Genomic DNA, 13,694 nt, shown 5'->3' on the forward strand with positions numbered 1-13,694 from the left:
CATTCCTGTCATTTGATAACTTATATAAAACTCAAGCTTGCAAGGGAACATAGCGGTATTGTGTCTAATAATTGTATGTATGATTAGCTGTGTTAATTCCTGTGTCTTTTTCTGCAGCTGAAAGAGAACACCACTAAGTCAACAGATTTGCAACACCAGCTGGATAAATCAAAACAACAGCACCAAGAGCTGCAAACTGTCCAGCAAAACACTAATGGCAAGCTGCGAGAAGCACAGGTGACTAAACCTCTTGAAAACCTTGAAAAGCCCATGCACCTACATAAAGTTCAGAACAAAAAAAAAACGCTCAACACATGTTCCATTCACTTAAAAATAACATGAAGTATTTAAATTTTACAATTCATCTATGAGTTTTCTTTATACAGTATATTGCATGTTAAGAATCCTCTAGCAAAACGGGTGGAAAATTAATTCAACCAAAATGTTAAGAAATTGTCTACAAATCTACTCGGTCATTTCAGCATCTGAGCTGGCTACAGTATGAAACTGCAATATGAGGCCATGAGTCCATGCATAAGGTTTATATGAAATGATGGTTATATTATTTTAATTGTACATTTTAATGTCAGTCTTCAAACATATTCTTAGCTCAAGTGATTTAAATTCGGCAGAATGACTTGGAGCAGGTGCTACGTCAGATTGGAGACAAAGACCAGAAGATCCAGAACCTGGAGGCACTGCTGCAGAAGAGCAAGGCCAGCCTGAGCCAACTGGAGGCCGAAAGAGAAGATTTGTGTGCCAAGATTCAGGCAGGAGAGGGAGAGGCTGCCCTACTAAACCAGCTTCAGGAGAAGAACCATACTCTTCAGGAACAGGTGCTGGAAACTCCTCTAATCCTTCAGCAAAGGATCCATATATATATTTCTGATATATATTTGATAGAAGTCAGCCTTTTTGATCGCTTTATCCTTGCACAGATAACTCAGTTGACAGACAAGCTGAAAAACCAGTCTGAGAGCCATAAACAGGCCCAAGAAAATCTCCATGAGCAGTTGCAGGAGCAGAAGAGCCTGCTGCGCTCAGCACAGGACCGCTGCCAAAGCTTGGAAAGTGCTGTGACTGATTTAACTACACAGCTCACCCAGAACAAGGAGAAAAGTGCTCAGCTTGATGCCCAGGTAATGTAGTTGCCTTTACAGTGCTATCTAAGGCATTTTGAAGTTCATAGTTGAAAGGCTATGAATGCAATTTAAATTGGTTCTAGTACAAACAGAAGCATGCAATCTGGCCATGTTCTTGTTGAGCAGTTTACATTCAGTTATGTGCCTTTTTGTTTCAGTTAAAAGCCAAGACGGAAATGCTGCTGTCTGCTGAAGCTGCAAAGACTGCCCAAAGAGCTGACCTTGAAAATCATCTAGAAACTGCCCAGCATGCACTGCAGGACAAGCAACAGGTACGTGTTCTGTACTTTTTTAAATTAACATTCGTGTAAGAATGTATTTTAAACAAATCTGGAAAAGAGAACAAACATATTGTTGCCTGACATAACATAACTACCTCAGAAGCTCATAAATACTCAAACAATATACATTTCTTTGAGTAGTTTCACAAAGTATTTAGTTACTCTGCATGTGTGTGTGTAGGAAGTGTGTAAGGTCCAGACGCAGCTAGAGGAGCAGGGCCGTAGACTGACGGAGAAGCAGTCACAGTGCTCTCAGCTTGAGGCCAGTTTAAAGGAGAGCAGAGACAAACTGATGGCTGCAGAACAGAGGACCGAAACCCTGGAGAGCCAGTCCAAGGTCAGCAGCACTCCACTCTGTGATGTGACTCAATTTGCTGCTGAGTCATATCACATACATCATGCTACAGGCTTGACACCTGGTTCATTAGAGTTTAGCCCTCCCTTCCAATTGTCTGTCCTACAGTCTCTACATTTTGAGATCACGTTTTATGCCAGATGTATGTTTTTTGTGTGGCAGAAAATGGATGCTGAGTTGACAGAGCTGCGTTCTGGGAGGGAGCAGGCACAGAAGAAGCAGCAGGCACAACAACAGACCATTAGTGATTTGGAGAAAAAGAACAAGGAGCTCAGCCACCTACTGGACACTGAGAAGCAGGGGTAGGCATGTCTTTTACACACTAGGGCACAATATTGTGATTGTGAAATGGTGTTTGTGATGATATGTGTATGTGTTGCACACAGAGATTTGACTATGCCCCCCCCCCCACACACACACACCCCCTTTGCATTTGCTCTGCACTCCTCAATTTGGAAACCATTGCTTTATGTAATAATAAAAAGACCTGTTTCTCTTTTATCTGTGTCATGCTGGTCCTTGCCTCATTCTCAGGGCTGCAGTGCTGCAGGAGGAAGTGCATAAGAAGAGCTCAGCTCTAGTAGGCCTGCAGAAAGACCTGGAGAAGGTGGAGAAGGAGCGAAGTGGCCTGAAGACGAGCCTGGACCAACTTCAGAAGGAAGGGCAGGGAAGGCAGGCTGAGTTAGAGAAGAAGATCCAGGGCCTGAATGCAGAGCTTCTTAAGTCCCAGCAAGAGAGAGACACTCAGGCCAAAGAGCTCAGTTCAGTGAAGGAGGCTCTGAGCAAAGCATCAACAGCTCTGAAAGAGAACCAGAGCCAACTGGATAAAGAGAAAAAGAGCAGCACAGCAGCTTTAGAGGAGAAGGTGTGTACTGGTACACATTTACCCAGAGGAGTGTTTTTCTGTAGGTCTTTCTGTGCCAGCTGCTGATATATTACAGCCAATATATTAATCAAGTTATCTCTGAAAGCCTAAATTAATTTTATTTGGATTATTTGTGAAACATTTGTCAGTATATCATTGGTTACATTTTAAATTTGTAAATGGTTAATTATTAAAAGAAGGACCAGTGTACTGTATTTACAATGTAAATAAAGTATTAGATTAGATCTTGAGACAATGAGCTTTATAATAATAATAATTTATAATTGGTGAGATAAACGTGTTGCTTGCTTCCTCTTTGACAGGAGAAAGCTCACAATAAGGCTCAGGAGGTGCTTCAGAAGAGTGTGGAATCTAAATCTAAAGAGTTGAGCACAGCTAAATCTCAGCTGGAAAAAATGACAGAGGTGAGAACTGCCAAAAAATGTTTACATGCTTACAAATGTCAAATATACATGTAGGTAACTGTTTCATGATACACACAACCAAGTCTGAATATATCCGCCGTATGTTGAATTTAGGCAGAGAAGGGGCTACAGGCCCAGGTGGCAGCATTGAGTTCCCAGTTGAAACAGAGTCAGGATGCACTGAAAGAGAAGGAGAAGGAGCTTCAGCAGCTGCAGGCCCAGCTGAAGACAGCCCAAGGATCTTTCAACCAGGAAATAAAGAAACTACAGACACAGTTGGCAGAGCTCCAGACTGCCCAAACCCAAAAGGTATGTACATTGTGTTTTTGACTTTGTCTTGTTTTTGTTTTTTTTTTCCTATTGTTTCCAAATCTGTGGCATGTCACTTATTCATCCTGTAAATTCCAAGTTTGTGTATGTGTGTTTCAGGTGGAGGAGTTGACTAAACTGAAGGAGCAGATGGCTGGGCTGTCCAAAGAGCTGATCTCAGAAAAAAGTCATAGCGCAGAGGTGCAGAAGACTTGTGAGAGCACCAAAGAGAATCTGTCCAAACTACAGTCCGACTTCTATGGCAAAGAGTCTGAGGTTTCTGCTTTGCGTCAGGACATTAAGGTGGGTTTGTGGGTGTGACATTTATAAAGCATAGTAAATAAATTTTAAAAAAGTTTAAATTAGAGACCAGGGGAATTGGAGCCTAGGATGATAGTGATGACTTACAAGTAACCTCCTATGGACTCATGATAGACGGTCACTGCGTGTTGAAAGAGAGATTAATAATTGAAATGGATGGGGCTAAGCATTATTGCTTTTCATTGTTATTGATGGTTACAGATTATTAACATCAACAAGCTTTTAGGTGACACTACAACAACTTAAAAGTTAGAGTCACCATGTCCTATTGACACTGGGCTTAATGTGAAAACCTTATAGAATCTAATTAATCACAGAGCTTGTGTTATACTTTGTAGCTTTGTGAAGATAAGTTGGCTTTGGCTCAGGAAGAGTTGGTAGCCAGCACCAACCAGCTGAACAACCGTGAGGCCCAGATCCAAGACCTAAAAGCAGGCCATGCTGCCTTGGAGAATGACCTAAGCAAGAGGGATGAGAAACTCAAGCAGCAGGAGGAGGCACATCAACAACTCCAAAAACAACAGGTTTTTTGCATCTTTTTATGACTGCTTTTCTATAGGCAAATTTGTCAGGAATAATTCTCTTTTAGTAACAATAAGTTGCATTTCTATAGTACCTTTCTGATACTAGAAATGCACTTTATAGCATTTTTTTAGCTGATTCTGATTTTTGTTTTTTATGTGTTTATTTAAAAAAAAATTTACTATTGTATTATTGTTTTTTTAGGCAAATTCAGATTTTAGCATGTTTCCTATCTTTCTAAGAATTATTAAAAATCACCTTTTATTTTAATGGATATTTCCTACATAAAATATGCGCTAGGTTGTATGACAAACATTTCCTTTTCACAAATATCCAAATATAATAAAGACCAATGTTGTTAATTTTCCAAAAATAATAATTTCACCAGGTACTCCACAGCTTACTTTGCGTGTAAACTGACCCATTTAAGGTGAAAATAAACATTTGAATACGACAGTTGAGAATAAGCAGCAGAGGTCTGCTTAAAATTAAATTTATGGTGGAAGGGGGAAAAAATCAATAAGGAAGACAACATCAATCTCGTCTAGTGTACGGTGTACATTTTAGGACATCCTCAAACCTCAGAGTCAGTACTCGGGCATTGAACAGAACGGCATCGATCCTCTGACGAAACGACTTCAAGTCTCAGGAAAACAATCGTCATGTCTTAGATCATGTGTCTATTATACATCAGGCTTCAGACCAAACTCCCTCAGAAAAAAGGCTTCACCCTGAGCTCCCTCAGAAAAATAAATATCAGATGAAATGGCCTCAGCTCAAACTCCGTCAGACAAAATGCCATCAGAAAAAAGGCTTCAGACCAAACTCTTTCAGATTATCCAACTATAGTCCACATCCAACAACAATGCCACTGATAACGGCTGACAACACTGCCTGTCATTTTCAATATTGGATACATTAGCATTTCTGAAGTTAATGTCGTTAAAAGGGAGCTCATGACAAGATTTACATTTGTATTCCTTCTCCAGAGAACATAAGCTCAAGTATAGAATTTGGTTTTATTTTTATTGTTCGTTTAAAGAAAGTGTCAACAGTTTTCCGAACTGAATGGTGAATTAAGCGGGTCTTCAAGATCCAATGTAAGGGACACAGTTAACAGTAGAATTGCTGAGAGCCATGTGTTTATTTACTGTGACTGACTGGCTAACGTTACTGCTGTGACTTCAGATAGGCTACCAGATCCAACCCAGTGCTCATAGTCAGTCACAGCGGTCAAATGAGCGGCTCTCATTCACTTTTTGCCTAAAAATATTCTCCATTTCAGTGTTTCTCTCAATCCGAAACCATGTCCGTACAGGGATCTGTGGCTGTGTTTGTGCCGCTGCTGCCCTCATTGGGTGGACAAGTGTAAAAGTGACAAGCACAGAATCTGTAATCGATCGGATACCCAACGTTGCTTTAGACTGGGGCAGAGGGCGAGAGAGAAGTCATCAATACCAGATGGCCACAAGTCTCAGAATCATGTTATAATATAATGCAATTATAGCTAGCTCCCAGCATGAGGCAAGCGACGGGTTTGCAAAATGAAACAGTATAAAACGTTTTCAAGCATGATATAGATACAGATTGAACGTAGTTTGGGGACAATTCACAGCAAACTGTACAAATCAAGGTTTTCAAGCCTTTAGCTGCGTTTTTCTATTTCTTTTTTGCCCAGTGTGTGGTTGGTTTATTTTTTAACATTTAACATGCACTGGGCAACTAAACTGACAGACTTTCTGGCAGTAATTTGAAGCCCAGCTCATGGGACCACAACATTGATAATTGTTTCTCTGCGTGTTTGTGCATGTTTTTATAGGGGTTGACACAGGAGGAGCTAAAAAAGGAGCGTGCTCAGATGAAGGAGCTACGGGAGGCTCAGATTTCACTAGAAAAGGACCGAAGCAAACTCGGTGCTGAAATCAAAGCTCTGTCAGACAAGAGCGAGAAGGTAAGCAAATAATCTGCACCTGGAGGCCTTTCTCTTCCTTAGCAGACGTCCCAAGTTGCAAAAATTAATTTCATGGAGGTACCCCTGGACCCCGACCCCGACATACACCTCCCCCACCAAAACAAAAAAAAGGCTAAAAAGGTTTTAACTGGCTTGTGGGCATCAGGGAGTCACTTTGTATATCATTTAATATGCGGGAGACTCCCAGAACTTCCAGGTGATTTGGGATGTCTCCCTTAGCCAATTGCATATGTTGTTGTAACACCCTATAGTTGATCAACATTGATTCAAATTTTACAATCAATTCAAATACAAATATTTCATTGCTTAAATACGGATTGTATTTTTGAAGAACAGTTTCTATGAAAAGTGTTTTCAATGTATGTAGGAGGTGAAGGAGCTGCAGGCAGCAAAGCAGCTGTTGCTCCAACAGAAGGCGGATCTACAGGGCAAAGTGGAGGTGACTCAGGCAGCCCTAGAGAAGGAGCAGAGAGAGCACAAAACTACACGTGACTCCATCATACAAACACAGCAACAGCACAAAGCAGAGATGGACAAGCTCCATAAACAACTGGTACTTAACATTCAGCTGCATCTGTTGGAATTCCTGTCATTTATATACATTTATTTAAAAAATGTTTAGAAGCTCATTTGTAGGCTATGTATAATTAATTCCAAGAATAATATATCACACTAAGGCTGACCTGTCTAACCTGCCACCTCTTTAATGTTCTGTATTTCAATCATTTTTGTTTCTTCCTCTAGGCTTTGGAGTTGAAGGCTAAAGAGGAGGTGGAAAAGCGGAGAGAGGAGGCTGAGACGAAGCTTTCAATGCAGGTATCCGCGCTGAATGAGAACGTGGCCACGCTTAAGCGAGAGTGGCAGGGCAGTCAGAGGCGTGTGGGTGAGCTGGAGAAGCAGACGGACGAGCTGCGAGGAGAGATTGCTGTGCTGGAGGCCACCGTGCAGAACAACCAGGACGAGAGGCGCGCCTTGCTGGAAAGGTGTGCAATTACATGACCCTCAAAGCTCCAAAGTAGAGGTCTGCATTCATGCAGGACTCTGCCGGACTCTCAGGTCCCTTCACGGTATCTTGCGACGTGGGACTAAATTCCAATGTCATGCGCAAGAGTGGGTGCTTAATAAACCCACTGAATGTGAGCAGGGCAACAATGACATGTAGTAAAGTCAAACAAATTAATAAATAGCCTACATAAAAGATGATAACCATGACCGTGCATTAGTAACCTAAGGGAAAACAGTAAGTGATCAGTAAGAATGTTACTTAGAATTAGTAGGACTAATTTGGTGAGCTTTTATTTACAGGTTATGTATTTGTTAAATATAGTGCTTTATTTATAATTTATAATTATATTATTTATATAATATAATTATAATTATTCCTTAAATGGTCCTGGATTTTTGTGTATAGTATTCCAGTAAATAAAAAAGCATAGGCTGCATCTTCATTTGTAATTATCTTAGGTGTATTTTTTACTATGTTTGCCACAACTGGACTGCTCCATGGCGCTGTTTTCTGTGTTGTAGGTGTGTAAAGGGTGAGGGCGAAATTGAGAAACTGCAGGCAAAAGTAGTGGAGTTGAGACGAAAACTAGACGACACTACAGCAGCCATGCAGGAGCTTGGCCGAGAGAACCAATCGTTACAGGTACAGTACCTATACAGCATCTGCATATAAGATATATTATGAATTCAGTGGAGCTTATCGGTCTCTATATATCTGTCTGTCCATCTCACACCCCAGGAGATCACCAAGAGAGGCACAATGCTCTTTTTCTTTTCCGATAACAAATTGAAGCCTTATGTGTGTGTCGATACCGATCTGCTCATTACTTGCTATATGCGATCTAGCTTTTAGCAGCATGAGAAATCCGAACAATCTTAATTTTCATTAAGCATATTACATCAAACCGAGGTCAGGCTGCAAGCACCTCGTATGAGTGTGTGTTGAGTGAAGGGTTTCAGCATATTTTGAAAATAAAAACCTGTTTCTGAGAGAACAAACAGATGCTGGAGCAGGAGAAAAGTTTGAAAATAAGCAAAATAAAACAGGCTCTACACTGTTTAGAAGCACAGCTGGACAGCTAACAGGCACTTGTGGTTTAGCACACCACAGCAGATGGTTTTTCCAATGACCTCCAGCTGAAATCACACATATTTAAAGGATAAAGCCTCATATCTGTGAGCATAATGTTGAGTCTTTTAAATATTTTTTTCTGTTTTTAGCTTCATTCCTCGCTCTTTTACCCCAAACTCGGCGCTAAACTCACAACTGTGGGCTGCTGGGATTGTATTTTTCCACCACCCAGTTTCAGACTGTGACATCAGTCAGCGAGCTCCCACAGCGCCCTCTCACTGTGGCTCTCATAAATGCACATAAATTAACTCCTTGTAATTAAAGGAACACTAGGAAAGATTTTTTTAATACACCTGGTGGTGTAATTCATCTTTACAGCACTGCACTGAAATCAGTGGGGATTTGTAGTGCTTCCTTACCTCCTCAATAAGTTACATTAGTGCAGATCTGCAGTGCTGAGCCCAGAGTAGCAACAACATAAGCCATTTACTCTCCCCATTGTGAAGCTTCACAGTGATTTTGAAGCTGTCATTTTAACTTCCCATTAAACTATATTTTGTCATGTATTTAAAAATATTTATTTATTTTATATTACTATAATGTTTTTAATTATTGCAGCCCTAAACTGAAAATGTTCCCATTCTTTCAGCTTCAGGTAGTCACACCTACAATGCTCCATGGTGTTAGTAATGTCTTTACAATCAGATTAACTGCAGTGCACACAATGTATAAAGCCAAGGACTGGCTCATTCTTATGTTAAATTATGCATTGTCCCACATGGCTGGTCTTACTGCAAGTGCTTTTAGTTCAACCTGGTTGGTTTTGGTTGTCATGGTGTTTGGCGTCTGTTGTTGCAGATAAAGCAGTCGCAGTCACTCACACGGAAGTGGGCGGAGGACCACGAGGTGCAGAACTGCATGGCCTGTGGGAAAGGCTTTTCTGTAACCATCCGGAAGGTGACTTTTTAAAATTTATTTTAATGTTCTCTCCCTTTTATCTCTTTATTGATTTCACTTTCCTGTCTCCCCCATCTTCCCTACATGCTGTGTTGACGCACCCAATATCTCCCCACTCTGTCTCTCTCTCACACACACACATACAAGCATGCACACACAGACACAGTTTCTTGTTTGATGGAGCTGCTTGTTCTTAGCATCAAAGCACCAAATCAATACTATGTTAATGGTCTACCACAGGGACCCACTTTTATAGAGAACCCATTTAAAGTCCTTAGATTTTTTTTCTTTTTCTTTTTCTCTGTGAAAAGGCAGCATTGTGTGGAAGCACTTTAATCTCCAGTCAAAGCATCGGTGGTGTTCTCCAAGCAATCCAGTAGTGGTAGTTTGGCATTGTAGTTTGAGAGCACCATGATTTAATCAGTCAGATGTTTGTGAAAATGCAAGTGATTAGTCGACAAAGTATTAATTACAAGCACTGCAGACATCTCAGCTTAAATCAGCGTTATCTGATACCTGAGCTTGGAGCAGTACAAAGCTAATCTGAATTGTAAAGCCGAAAACTTCCATCTGAGAGTAGGTAAAATGTTACTGTTGAAGTCCAGAAGGCTGTAAATGTCTTAGTTGCCCCTAACAGCCACAGCCTCTGATGTTTCTATTGCACATATCAGTGGGTAGATCTCACATAGACCACTGCAGTTGAATTAATCATGGTCCTCTGGTGACCGATAAGCAATAATTCAAACCTCTGTTTGAATGAGAAACCGGATAAAAACCTCAGAGCAGAACAAAGTGAATAGCTCTTTATGTTGTAAGGTCCATATCCATTGACTATTCACACCCATTTCTGGGTCACATAGGCTGTGTCCCAGTTTCTGACGACATTGTCCATTCTGCCTTGTACAGGTGCTAAATCGTTGTGCGGAATATTGATTGTACATTTCACAGAATAAACCATTAATTTAGAGCCATTAATGAAGGTTTGATCAATTTGTGGGAAATGTCTAATTGCAATTTTTCTGACTAATATTGTGATTAGTGATTTTCTGTTATTATTTTCATTCAGTGAAGGCCAGGCCTGTTTTCATAAGCAGGAAGATCTAGCTCTAGCACCAGACTGTTATATAATGGCAGTTGTGCGCACGGTGCAGTGTTGGGGTTAACCGTCTTTGGTCTAGACATAAAAGATATAGCTCTTGAAAACTTAAAAATTGAATGCTTTCCATTGGCAATTTTCATTTAAAACACTGAATATTTCAGCTGTAATTTTATGCGGCCTTTATTGCAGTTGAAGGTATTTTTTAGATTGAACTCTCGCTAAAACTCACTCACTCTCTCATCCTTTGTTTCTGAGTCTTCTTATCTAGGTAAAGCTTTTGTGCCTGTGGTTATTAAAAAAAAAAAAAAAGAATATATATATATATATATATATAAATCATTTTTTAATAAATAAAATCTTTTTACATTCACTTCCATTGAAAGTTAAAAAGGTTTTTTCCTTCTCCTGTAATATGGGAGATACATGTATGTAGACAGCGACTACATGTATGTAGTATGCATATATTCTTTATTTTCTGACAATTTATGACTAACCTGACACTGTAAGTCTAAAGCAACGCTCATCTCTCTCTACCTTGTCTCCTCCAGCATCATTGTCGTCACTGTGGCAACATCTTCTGTGCCGAGTGCTCGGCTAAAAATGCTCTGACGCCGTCCTCTAAGAAGCCAGTGAGGGTGTGTGAGGCGTGTTACGAGGAGCTGCAGGGCTGACCGTTGTCCATCTCCCTATCCTTCTAGCCGACTGCTTCTCCAGCTTCTCCTCCACATGCTCTACACCAACACCTCCCACAAAAGAGAAGCTTTAGCCCAGCTCCACACACAGGATTTCCAGGTGTGGAGCAGTAGGGCTACTAATGGGGAAGAGGAGCAGTCTGCTCTGATCTGCTGATTGGGCTTGAGGTGGCCTCTCCATTCTGCCAGAGAGAGGGACTGCACAAAGCACAGCAGCTGGACCATTGGGGCAGTCCTCCTTTGAACAGTGCCTTGGTCACTTCTGGGGTCATTTAGTGCTCCAGATAAAAATCAACACAAAAAAAGGGAGAGAGCAGCATTGTGCATTTGTTCTCTTTTCTATGTTTATTTGTAATGGAAGGTATTTTAAATGGGAGTTTTTACAGCTTCTGTGCTCTGGGTGCCAAGGCTGGTGGATGTCTACTGTAAGCAGTAGAGAATCTCCCTGAGAGGCGTTCAGACACAGGAATTTTTTTTCTTTTTTTTTTTTTCCATCAGAAGGAGGAAAGTAGAACAAATGGAAATGGATCAGTTACAGTGTGCTTTCATCATAGACCCTGTTAACATCTGGTTATTTCATGTCTCTGGTCAGTCAGATTAAAAAACAAAAAATTGTATATAAAAATTAGCTCCATCCTGGTCATTGGAGAGTTAAATACATTCACATTTGTATGACATGTGGCAAAATGTGTCTCAAAACCCCTTTCTGTAGCAACCAGATTAAATCAGTTTTAAAGCGTATTGGGTGCATTTACACCTGCGTTTGTGCGGAAAACCTCTGATCGGGATTTAATCTCACTCATGAATGAACCAGGTGTAAACAGGATTAGTGTTGGACACAGCAGGGTTGGTGTCAGCTACTTAGATGAAGTTACACTGAGCTGTGGAAACATCTGTTAAGACTTGTCTGGATTGTATTTAAGCTGTGCTCAAATCTTTTTTTTTTTTTTTTTTTTTTTCCCAGGCATGTCTTCTTTTCCCTTCAGTGATGTCAGTTTAACATACATGCTTGCTATGCTGCTCATATCGTCACCATTACAGGTCTTTTTTAATTTTGCATTATTGTATCGTTTACTGGTGCATTGTGACTGCATGTATGCAGATTCCTTTAATAATGAACTGATTATTTGATTTTCACAGAATCTTTTATTTGCACACCTGCTCTGAAGCAATAAGTGTGGTGCTGTTGCTGTCTGTGTGTGTGTGTGTGTGTGTGAGAGAATGTAAGAGAGAGTGATGTGTCAGTCCTGTATTGTTTGCCTATATTGATTGTATATTGTGTAAAATGTGGGCTACTTCTGAAAGCAAGTGTTCCTCAGGCTTTATTTCTTAGGCCTCACCACTCACTCTACCGGCATCTTATCAAGTTCATCTCTCACTTACAGTTCCAGCAAGCGTGTGGAGCATTATGCATCAAATATAAAAAGAAAGCATTTCAGATAAAGGCAAATATCCAGTCTGCTAAAGCTGTTAATCTCTAGCTTTTTGTTACCAGCAACAGGAATGAACTGAATCCACAATGTGCTGATTATGATAAGTATCGATTGTCACACTCAAGCTTGACTGTGGGGGTTTCTGCTGTACAGTTCTCTCAGCACTCTGTTGTATAGCTGTGCCACACTGCTCCGTTGCTGTACAGAACTTGCCTCAGTGTTAAGGTGGCAGGGTGGTCCTGCTTTTGAAGTGCATGCTTACACAATGCAGTGTCCTTTATTCTCTAACACAGACTACAAAATAAGTTGCAACAGGAGCAGTGTGTGTCCTCTCAAAAGTTCATCAGTGTACCCGAGATTCAGTTTGTGGGTTTTACTTTTTTTATTTTTTAATCACCCCTTTTCCATCTACCTCTGGACATTGTGCCCCAACATTAGTTTTTACTTTGTTGCAACCACAGCCTTGGCAACACTATGTGGGTGTTGAGTCTCACTCTTTTGTAAGTAATAAAAGACAAAATGAAGTCTGTTTAAAAAAATCCACTAACAGTTTGAATGTTAATTACACTGCAGATTTACAGATCTCCACAGACCTGAGTCTCGCCCTTTCTAACAACAGCTACACGCTTTCTTTCCCGGAGACTAAAGCAGTGCTGTAATTATATTAGCAAAATATTGCATTACTTTCTGGGGGGGGGGAAGCTTGCTTGGGGAGAAAGGTCATTGCTTATGTAAAACACATCACTAATGTCCATTTTAGGAGTGACACTACACTGTAATAGGCTTATCATGTACGTTATTGTGCATGAGTTGTGAACTGGCTTCCATCTGAATAGCAGGGTGTTACTCTTTGTGGTCACGTGCGTGTGCCTTAAGTCACGCTTTCTTGCATCATGTCCCTTTGAATTGACAGCTTGTACGCTCATAGATCACCACTAAAAATTGGTATGGAGGCTCTGTGAATGGTTAAATCAGGTCAGAGAGGATCGTGACCATAATTTATGTTGAGGTATTATTTGATTTCTAATTTTTCATGAATATGTTTACAAGTAAATAAACTAGGTGTTTATTTTCACTGGCTGTGTTGTATTTGTGCATATTTTAAAGGGGAATTATGGAGGTGGGGGAAGTGCACACCTACAAACTCTCAAATGCTAATAAAAGACACCCACTCCATTTTTGTGGTCCAAGTCAGAAAACATAGGATACAACAAGATGTATTGTGCTGCAACGTCTCTGGCCTA

General features: G+C 40.5%; 1 protein-coding gene across 2 annotated transcripts in view; it reads left to right on the forward strand.

The window, feature by feature from the left end:
* eea1 (early endosome antigen 1) overlaps positions 1 to 13,537 on the forward strand; it is a 30,043-nt gene extending 16,506 nt beyond the window's left edge. For both annotated transcript variants that reach the window (XM_066685108.1, XM_066685109.1), the window contains 17 exons: positions 118 to 237; positions 633 to 836; positions 939 to 1,139; positions 1,301 to 1,414; positions 1,605 to 1,760; positions 1,941 to 2,080; positions 2,313 to 2,643; positions 2,967 to 3,068; positions 3,183 to 3,377; positions 3,498 to 3,680; positions 4,037 to 4,222; positions 6,040 to 6,171; positions 6,560 to 6,745; positions 6,937 to 7,175; positions 7,720 to 7,840; positions 9,128 to 9,226; positions 10,874 to 13,537. In XM_066685108.1, coding sequence (XP_066541205.1) covers positions 118 to 237; positions 633 to 836; positions 939 to 1,139; positions 1,301 to 1,414; positions 1,605 to 1,760; positions 1,941 to 2,080; positions 2,313 to 2,643; positions 2,967 to 3,068; positions 3,183 to 3,377; positions 3,498 to 3,680; positions 4,037 to 4,222; positions 6,040 to 6,171; positions 6,560 to 6,745; positions 6,937 to 7,175; positions 7,720 to 7,840; positions 9,128 to 9,226; positions 10,874 to 10,996 — 2,832 coding nt within the window. In that variant the 3' untranslated portion in view covers positions 10,997 to 13,537. The remainder of the gene's footprint in view (positions 1 to 117; positions 238 to 632; positions 837 to 938; positions 1,140 to 1,300; positions 1,415 to 1,604; positions 1,761 to 1,940; positions 2,081 to 2,312; positions 2,644 to 2,966; positions 3,069 to 3,182; positions 3,378 to 3,497; positions 3,681 to 4,036; positions 4,223 to 6,039; positions 6,172 to 6,559; positions 6,746 to 6,936; positions 7,176 to 7,719; positions 7,841 to 9,127; positions 9,227 to 10,873) is intronic.
* The last annotated feature ends 157 nt before the right edge of the window (positions 13,538 to 13,694 follow it).

This window comes from Hoplias malabaricus, chromosome 11 (assembly GCF_029633855.1).
Source record: "Hoplias malabaricus isolate fHopMal1 chromosome 11, fHopMal1.hap1, whole genome shotgun sequence".
Classification (NCBI taxonomy): domain Eukaryota; kingdom Metazoa; phylum Chordata; class Actinopteri; order Characiformes; family Erythrinidae; genus Hoplias; species Hoplias malabaricus.